The sequence below is a fragment of the Adiantum capillus-veneris genome, chromosome 21, assembly GCF_014529385.1.
Source record: "Adiantum capillus-veneris isolate H3 chromosome 21, ASM1452938v2, whole genome shotgun sequence".
Lineage (NCBI taxonomy): Eukaryota > Viridiplantae > Streptophyta > Polypodiopsida > Polypodiales > Pteridaceae > Adiantum > Adiantum capillus-veneris.
This window is the reverse complement of record NC_140951.1, coordinates 84026196-84035873: the sequence shown is the minus strand read 5'-3', so window position 1 is coordinate 84035873 and position 9678 is coordinate 84026196. Positions and strand designations below refer to the sequence as shown.

Here is a 9678-nt window from a genome sequence, read left to right as displayed (position 1 = left end):
CAGATGGGCATCGGAGGGCCACCCCATCAACAAGCTGCACATCTTGCCATAGAGCCCAGATCCAGGAGCTACCCTGTCCATCGGCCAACAGCCACACCAGCCCGCACACAAGCAGGTCCCGTGTACGTCTGGAGCGTGAGAAGGGGCGGCCCCTGGTCCGTCCGCCTATGATGCCGCTCATAGAGCAGGGTTTCCGTTAATAAGTAGTCGATGCTCAAGAAGTTACGCTGAAGCCCCTTTGCTGAGAGCATGAGAGCAGCAAAGAAGAAGAATTGTTTGCTCTGCTTGTATCAGCAGAGGGTGGGATAATTAGCTCATCTTGCAATCAAGGCCGGCGCTTCTCACAGCTTCGGCACATGAAACATGTAAGGGCAATGTTCTCTGTGCACACAAAAATGGTTGGGTTCGCAAACTTGACCATTTTTACAGGCACAGCTCTGTGAGCTTGCTTTTCGGAAAACCAGTTGGGTGTGGAAAAAATAGCCAAAAATCAGAGTGCAAAAACATGCGAAGAAGACCCATGAGCTATTCAAAGATTGAAAGTGGCCCGTTGGGAGCGAGAGAACAAAAAAAATCCTTTCAATTTGAGTGAAAATAGTCTAAATATATGCAAAGTGAGCATTGTTTTCAAGGGATTTGTGATGTTTAAACACTTAATTTTTTTCTTAACATTGATTAAAGCATGGTTATCTAGGGCTAGAACCCAAAGGTGAAGATACAGGAAAGGATGCGAAATAGATTCGATAGGATTTTGTATCATCGCACTCACAGAAGTACATTAGCAATGACATCTGTTGAGGTATAATAGCTACAAAATTTGGCCTTCAAGGTCATGTTTTTGTCTTGATTAGGCAGTTGTTCAACTGTGTGTACATGTGTGAAAAAATCACATGACATAATTACATGCTTTACTCTGATTGTCTTCGTTCAAAACTTCTCATTTTTGAGTTGGGTTCTTTACATAAGGAGGATTCAATAAGAGCACCATCAATGGGACTTATAGATGTAGGTGATTCTTGCCTTGTAAGACCTTAAGCTGAAGCTGCAGGACATGATGCATAAAGAAAGCATATAAATCCCTTCGTGCCGACAGGCATAAAGAAAGCATCTAAATCCCTTCGTGCCGACAGACATTGTTTGAATCTTAAGACATACCAATAGTTTTGACCTTTAGTTGTTGTTACCATAAAATTTGTGCCATGCACTTATATGATGAAGCTCTAAAGAAGGTATTTACTACTGTTTGTTGTAGTGGTTGATTCCCAACACCACTGACTTTTTCAGTAAGTTGACATGAAGACGCATTCGGTTTCTGCCCTTGCTTATATTGGCACTTCCCAAGGGAAATTACCATATCCATCTCCAGCCTGGTTAGTTTTTTATTTTTCACTCTTGGAACCCAAGTGGCTGCTCTCATGATTATAGAGCTTTTGAAGTAATGTGCCATTTTGATTGGAAAAATATGTCTGCTAATTTGTTGGTTCGATTGGGGCTCTCCTGAAGCCATGTCACTTGGAACGCATTTTGTCAGCTCTCCAAGGCGCAAAGTTCGGCCATGTAAACTCTCATTATGTTTTCCCATCTGGTTTTATGATAAGGACTCTCATTCTGTCAGCATTTGAGAGATTTGCTCCTCTCGCAAAGCGGACATCAGGATTGTAACCTAGTGGTTAAGGTTGATGTATGTGTGCGTAAAGACCCACGTTCGAATCCCAGTCGCATCGTTGCTTGAAAAGGGATATCTTCATCCCTATGAGCTCAAAGTTGCATCTAGCCTTGGCTCAAAGAAGAATCCCCTCACTTTCTTCCAGGAAGAGTTTGAGAGAAGTGGGAAATTGCTAAACCAGTGCCATGTCTTCTTGACAGAGTCATGCATGAGCCATCGCTGCTGCTTGTGCGCAGAAAAGCAGATGAAGCTACCATAGCCAAAGCATTGAAAGCTCTCTGCAGATGACCTTAACAATGCTTTGAACAGCATGTGAGGCATCCTTCCTACCTCCACCCAATCCATGTACACAAAGCTCAGCTCCCAAATGCGCATGCTCTGATGGACACTATACAATCCAACTCTGCCAACAAGCAGAAGGCGGCCGCATTCTCCTGCTATCAAAAACGCATCCAGGAGAGCGCGCGGCATGCGCACAGGTATCGATTCCCATATCCCTTTGTCTATATCAAAGGCTACTACTGTGCTCGGTGATAGAGTTAGGCAATAGAGCCTGCCGTTGCAATAAGCAGACCGCAAAGAGTGAAGACTTCGAGCCGGGAAGCTATGGAAAACAGCCCATGTGTTCGTGATAGAGTCATATACCTCTGTGGGGATTGCTGGTCTGTTGCTGCCGACATAGCCGCAATCGCCTGCCGTTACAATTCTGTAGCACACAGCTCTCTTATCCATGAACATACTCACAAATCCGAGCTGTCGCATATGATGCATATCGGGAAGCCGTCGGCACTCTTGTCGGAATGGGTTGCAGACGAAGAGCTCATCATGGCGGCCCTCCAGCCCTGTAAAACAGAGCAATCCGCCAGCACTGGCGACAAGAGAATGCGTCTTTTTGGGGATGAAAGCCAGAGGAAGGGAGTGCCAAACACACATGGGATAGCTATACACATGAGCACGCTGCCAAACTTCGCCGTCCTTCCGTGCCATGAGGAAACAAGGCCCATGAGAGGGGAGTTGTGAGAGGAGGCAGAGGAATCCATGTTCATTCAAGAGAGAGTGCCATCGTCGGCATACGCTGCGGAGCCGAAAGAGGCAGATGGGAGGCAAGAAGGCTAGAATTCTGTCGATGAGATCTTGCGGCAGGTCTCTCCAAAGAGAGCCTTCAAATGTACCTTCTTCTAGAGCAGGTGATGGGCATGTTGATGATATGGCTGGCTCTTCTTCCTCTTCAAATCCAGGAGCACTGCCATGGCTCTCAAAAACCTCCATCTGCATAACAGCAGAGACCTGTTGAGAAAAAATTGACTGCATTTGCCACTTAAGATATCTTTGCTGCAGGATTTCAGATACAAGAGCAAATACAACATTGACAGCAATAATCATGACCATATACACAAAATCATGTGCTGTAGTTTGATGGAAAATGCTCAAGAGTGAAAGTAGAGGCTTTTTGCTATATATAATCATAGGTAATACATGGATTAAGGAGTCTTAATCACTTTATAATATCCTGTATACTCTATTTGGAAAAACTGTCACTTACCATTAATATTAAATTAAGGTAGCTAATAGCTATTTTGGCTCCCTCTAATTTGACTTGGTGTTGTTTAAGGCCAAGTGATACTTGCATTGAAGTGACTTTCTAATTAGATAAAGTTGGATTAAGGGGTGACTCATTAACCTCCAATTTTCATTGTTTTTAATGCTCTTATACAAGCCAACCTAGACTCAGAATATCGCTAATTTTAGTATAAAACTGATTATCAAATTACCTGATTCTCTAGTGGTCTTCTCATGAGCTCCATATCCACAGCATCCATCAGTTCTTAGGCCTTCACAGGCAAAAAGCCCTATATATAACATGGTCATTTAGTTGTGATGGCAATGTTGGCATTCAGTGGTTATTGGTAAGAGGAACACATCTCTATTTGTTTTGATGATGAGATTATTGCATTGATATTTAGGTTGAGGGTTATACCAACTTTATCATTTTTTTACAATATAAAAATTTAATTTGCATTAACTTCTTTTATTTATAGGAGGTAAATCCATAGTTATTTTTCTTTAATTTGGATTCAATCAATATTGCTATCTTATTTCAAGGATATATCTAAATTGCAAATTAACATTGGGAAAATTGCACAAATGCCCCTAAAATTTGTGAGAATTACCAAAATACCCTTCAAATTTCAAAAAATCCCAAAATACCGTTGTACTAGTCTTGGATGGATTTCTTCATTTTTTGAATAATGTGTTCTTTTTTACAGTAGACATCATCACTAAGTGCCTTAGACGAACATTTCAATTTTTCACCAATATAAGAGAAATTAATGCCTGAAAAACAATGAAGGATTTCAGTTGAAGAGCCCACAATACCATCTAAAATTTTAGATATGGCATCTTCTAATCAGTCAAAACCATTCTTTTCACGAAGAGCTGCCCAAAAAAAAAAAATGTTTTTGGAGATTTTTACAAGATAAACAAAGGAATTTTGGGAAAAATTTAAGGGTGTTTTAGGAATTACTAGAAATTATGAGGAGTATGTTGGAAATTTTTGAGATTTGAGGGGTATTTTGGGAATTTTCACAAATTTTCAGGGGTATTTTGATAATTTTTTCCCTGTAAAACTTTCTTGATTTACCTATATTTTTGCTTTATTGATCTAAATGAAAAATCTCTAATTGGATCTATTGATATGACCAATTTTTAAAATTGTACCAAGCTCAACAAACAATTTGCATTCAAAATTTTCTAGATATTAAGATAAAATTTCCAAAATTCACCAGTACAACTAAATTTTTGTGATTGTGAGAAAGAGACAAACCACCATTGATAAATGAGTGTCACCCATTCCATGCTTATAGCTTACTTCCTCGTTGAGTATGGTTAGGGCGTGTGTTGTTAACATTCTACCAACTCAAAAGACGTATGCTTCTTCAAGGATGGGGAAAAAAGTGCACCATAATCATTTTCCTTTATCAACAATGAAAGGCCTTTTTAGCCCTTACTAATAAACAATAGGCTTTTTATCAATTTTTTGACTTCTAAGGTTCTTCTCCTTATAATAAGTCTATGTATGATATGGGCTTTAATCAACTATTGAGTTATAAGGTTCTTGTCCTTGATGATTACTTTCCACCTTCAAACCCTCCTACTTTATGACATAGCAACCATTTATGACACTAATACTCCAAGCTTTAGGTGTTCTTAATCAATGCTTTTTCCCTAAATCTTTGACACACCAACACTCTACTTCTAGGAAAATGTGCCTCACTTATGATTGCTTCGTCGACGAAGGTCTAGGTTGAAAGCAATAAGGAAAAGGAAGAAATATGAGTAAAATATATACTGCTAGTAAGTGACCCTGAGCGTTATAGCCAGTGTTTGGGAAAGGTTTGCCTCAGCTTAGCCTAGAGCTAGCTCAAAATCTAGATTAGCTAGTTTTAAACCATGAAAAACCGGTAAAATATCAAGGAAATAGTTCAAAAACTCCTGCAAAGTTGGAAAAATTTTACTATGACTTCCGGTTTTTATCTTTAGGAGCAGAAAACATGGCTATCTAGGTAAAAGAACTCTCTCGAACACTAGTTGCAGCAAAGAAAAGAAAGTAGAAGAGTGTCAATGCTCTTTTAAGACAAGCCGAATTGCTATTATTTTGACCCCTACATGTGAAAGAAGGGAAGAGGATTTACTTGTAGAGAGCCCTCATAACAAACTTTCTATTGTGGCCAGTGTTAGGAAGGATTCACTTTCCTACCATACACAATTCCTTTCTATGATTTTTCAAAGAGAAAAATTTAGAATTTTAAATTTTTACACTATATTTCTCAAATTTCAAGTGGATTTTTTTCTTTTCATTTCACTCCTAAGAGAAATTTAGATATTATAACTATTTTTTAAGTTTTGGCACTATTTTTTTCAAATTTCAAGTGCATTTTTTTCTTTTCCTCTCGCTCCTAAGCACGTTATTGAATTTTCAAGCGACAAAATTGTAAGCTAAGATGCACTTTTCCCGAACACTGACTGTGGAGACCTTTAGCACTTTTTCACATTAAGGACATAAATATTCACCATTCCATACATGACCCTCTAGGCTCTCTCTCATGGCTATTGGCTATGCTATTGTCTTACCTAGAAAACCACATGATGGCCCTTTCTCTAACACCTCCCTACTTCATCTCAATTAAATTTATGTCTCCTACTATCTCTCCAAGAGACATTACCCTGAATTCAATTTGATCTATTTTGGGAAGCCACGCTTCCACATCTTGCATTGCATCTCACAAAGGTGGGCGAAATCACGTCATCGTATGCATGTGTTGTAAATTCAGGTGAAAGGTGTAAATGTTCGACAAAATGTAAATTCACGTGAAAGGTGTAAATTTTAAAGGAACAATAATGTTTGACAATTTTAGGCAAATGTGATGTACATTTTTTATTTTATTTTTTTAGAGAGAGTAGAGCTTGAAATTACAAGTCACACACCCGACTCCGTGAGGTGGAGCATCCCAGCCAGATAAGGTTGGCCAACCCATCATATGGACCAGGGGGGAACAACCCCTAAGGGCTTCATGTCACACGAGCTGTCAAGGAGGTTTGAACCCAAGACCTTAGACACAAGAGGCTCTTGCTCTATAAACTGAGCTAGCACTCATTGACGCGATGTACATTTTTGGTAGTGCATCCCCCAAAGTTATGCTATAGAAGGCATCCCCACAAACCCTCTAGAAGTGCCTTTGAAAGGCCCTCTAATCCTCAGACGATAGCCCATGCTCAAGATCCACTCCTTAACTTACTATTTAAACTACTTAAAAAGCTCCTCTAGTGCAATGGAGTGTGCATCAACCACACTTCGGAATCAAGGATCGCCTCTTTCATGGGCTATAATGGGTTATTCTCATCCAAGAGTGACCTTAGTGTTTAATCTAATTCTCTATTCTCTGCACATTGAGTATATGGGGCCATAGTACTCTATCTATAGCCCTTGAAATATTTAGAGGACACCTGAATTTTCTTACATGGAAATGCTCTAAGAAGGACACTGATTCTTAATTGTAGGCTTTTTTTTACCTTACATGTGGTTTGTCCAATGTTGCATGGTAGTCTGGCTACAACCTTGTGTTCTGGTCCAATAGGCTACACATATCATGGGTTTTTACTCATTTTGTTTGGTCCACTCAACGTCATTAGATGTAACTATCCATGCTTATTGTTATCTGTCCATCACCAACAATAAAGGCTTTCATATCTGAGTTTAAATTATTTAAGGTCCCTAATACTATTTAGGGAGACCATCTTAGGCCAATGGTCCATAGCATGATGTCAATCACCTACACACCCATGTATAGAAATCAGAGAGAGAGAGAGAGAGAGAGAGAGAGAGAGAGAATGCAATAACTAGGACCTTATAAACACATTCAAGACGAGTGTTTTTTTGGAATTCGATGAGAAAATTCCAAAGATTCCTTTTTTCAAAGTGGGATACTATCCACAGTGAAACACATATGTGACCTAAGAGTAAACGACATTTCTTGTCGAAAATAACTTTAACAACCTTCAATATATGGCAAAATGCATGAACAACATTGAGAGACGGGTGAAATATACCCATATACTGATATTGAAAGGGTTTAAAGTAAACATCTTAACTGAAATAACAATGGCAAAAACATAATATGGAGTGAGACAAAATAGTACAATATTGCTAGATGGCTACATGGTTTACAGGCTTGTTGTCCTGACAGTAGCTTACAGTGAAAAAATCTAGTTGTCATCGTCACTAGTGTTGTCGTCTCGTTGTCATTGTCATTGTGTCTTCATTGTTTTCATTGTTAGCTCCACTAGCTTGTCCCTGTGAAGCAATGTATCTCATCCACATTTGCACACATGCCTCCACATGCATACCCATGTGGGGATGTGATATCCAAGATCTCCTCAATTCATTACTACATTGTGGACAATAACGAAAACTTGCTTGGCATTCTCTTTGGTTGGGTGTGCATTACTATCTAGCTCATATGGTTGAAAGCAAAGTTTGGTGGTACAAAAAAAGGCCCAATTCTTTTTCCACCCCTATTTGGTACTTTAGAGGGAAAGTTTGGAGGCAAACGGTGTTTGTATTTCTATTTTTTTGATATAATGGTATTTATATAAGAATGTTTTGTACAGTTTCATAATGGGCCACCTTGTGTGACAGTAGTGGTGTCATGAGTGAATTCGATGCTTCCAAATTTTTTGCCCTACATTTGAACTCGAGCTTCATAGCGTGCTCTTCTCATCACCTTGCACACTCATGGGCTATCTCTCACGTTGACTAGTTCTCCAAACATGAGGGGCTAAAGGAGTTGCTGCCAGCAGCAGACCATCACCTTTAACATACAGACTAAAATCAAAGGCCAAGGAGAGAATGTCCTCCCCTGGCAAAAGCAACAACAAAGGTGTTTCCACCCCATTCCCCCAACAAACAAAGCCGGAGTACAAATCCAATCCTAACATAAGGGCTAGTGCAAAATAGTGCAAGGTTGTTGATATCAACATTGAACGAACCTCACTCCTCTTTGACGACGATGAATCAAAATCTTTCAGTAAGTCAAGACGTGGTACACTATTCATTCGCATTAGGCATGTGTCAAATAAATGGTGCATGTTCACTCCCTGTGCTTGATGTGACATTTGAAGTAGGATTTAGAGTACCAAATTTGATACTCTAGAGTGTTCCTCAATTTTTTCACATTTCAGGTAAGAATAAAATGGAGGAGTACTCTCAGCAAACCAAGTTTTGTTACACAACACAAGACTTGCATGAGGAGGACAGCCTCAGTCTAGAAGGCAAACTCCTTAGAGGCCTGGATAACTCAAAGTGGCAGCAAAATTTGCATAGAACCAAATCAAGCTAGCAGAGGGATAGTGGTGAGTACCTACCTGATTTAGAGGCATTGTTGCAAAGACTGCTAAAATCTGTGTCATATCCACAAGGTCGTCAAACCTAGTAGACCTGAAGACCTCTATTCAAGCAAACAAGGACTAGTATATGAAGGTAAAGAGGGCGTGGAAAAAATTTTGGTTACCTTGGAAGCGTGCATTGTTCTACGGCAGCAAAAAATCCCTACCCCTAATGAAGATATCAGAGAGGCTGAGGCCAATCTAGGAGCAAGTCAACGCTTGTTACAATGACACGAGATTTTTGAAAATATCCAAAAGCTTCAAGCTAAGATTCAACAGCAAGAGGTATTGTATTGCATTGTGTATGATTGTTGAAAGTGTTTCTTTTGCACATGGTTTAATGATTTGGCATGTTTGACTTCTTGACTGGTTTATTTGCTAACATTTTTAGATGTTTTGGTACTTTCTTTAATTATTTTGGTTCTTTCTCTAACTATTTGGGTACTTTATTTAATAGTTTTGGTTCTTTCTCTAACTGTTTTGGTACTTTCTTTAATTGTTTTGGTTCTTTCTCTAACTGTTTTGGTACTTTTTTTAACACTAGATGCTCTCCAAGTACTTTCCCTGGTACTTTATGGTGCTTCTTTATTTCATTTGGTACTCTCTTGAACTATTTTGATACATTCTTGTTACTAAATTTTGAGTCTTATACAATACTAGTGGTTTTGTCTTGGGTGCTATGTTGGCACAATCCATGGTCCTTTTGTCACATTTTTGTTCATTTGTTGGTACTCTTAAAAACTATTTTGAAACTGCTTTGGAACTTTCTAGAATTGTTTTGATACTTCCCTAAAATATTTTTATAGTACTTTGGTAATGTTTTGAACTATATTGGTACTTTATATAACTATTTGGGTACTTTTTTCGAACACTAGGTGCTATGTTGGTACTTTCCTTGACACGTTTTAGTGCTTCTTTATTACATTTGGTACTCCATTGGACTATTTTGGTACTGGTTTGGTACGTTTTGGTATTTGTATAGGGTACATTTTGTTTTGTCTTGGATGCTATTTTGGCACAATCCTTGGTACTCTAGGTGCTTTTTTATTCATTTAGTGTTCTTTTGACCT

The 9678-nt window shown here is 39.0% G+C and overlaps 1 protein-coding gene across 1 annotated transcript; it reads right to left on the bottom strand.

The window, feature by feature from the left end:
- Positions 1 to 642: 642 nt before the first annotated feature.
- On the bottom strand, positions 643 to 3557 carry LOC147431262 (F-box/kelch-repeat protein At5g15710-like). Its single transcript, XM_086493878.1, has 2 exons — positions 3439 to 3557; positions 643 to 2935 (listed from the first exon to the last, which is right to left on the bottom strand). The coding sequence occupies exons 1-2, from the start codon at positions 3484 to 3486 to the stop codon at positions 1751 to 1753; spliced, it is 1233 nt and encodes a 410-aa protein (XP_086350004.1). The 5' UTR covers positions 3487 to 3557; the 3' UTR covers positions 643 to 1750.
- Positions 3558 to 9678: the final 6121 nt, after the last annotated feature.

Coding starts and splice junctions, on each gene's coding strand:
- LOC147431262 (XM_086493878.1), bottom strand. CDS start 3,486: ATGGATGCTGTGGATATGGAGCTCATGAGAAGACCACTAGAGAATCAG. Junction 2,936..3,438: donor GAAGACCACTAGAGAATCAG/GTAATTTGATAA, acceptor GCTGTTATGCAG/ATGGAGGTTTTTGAGAGCCA.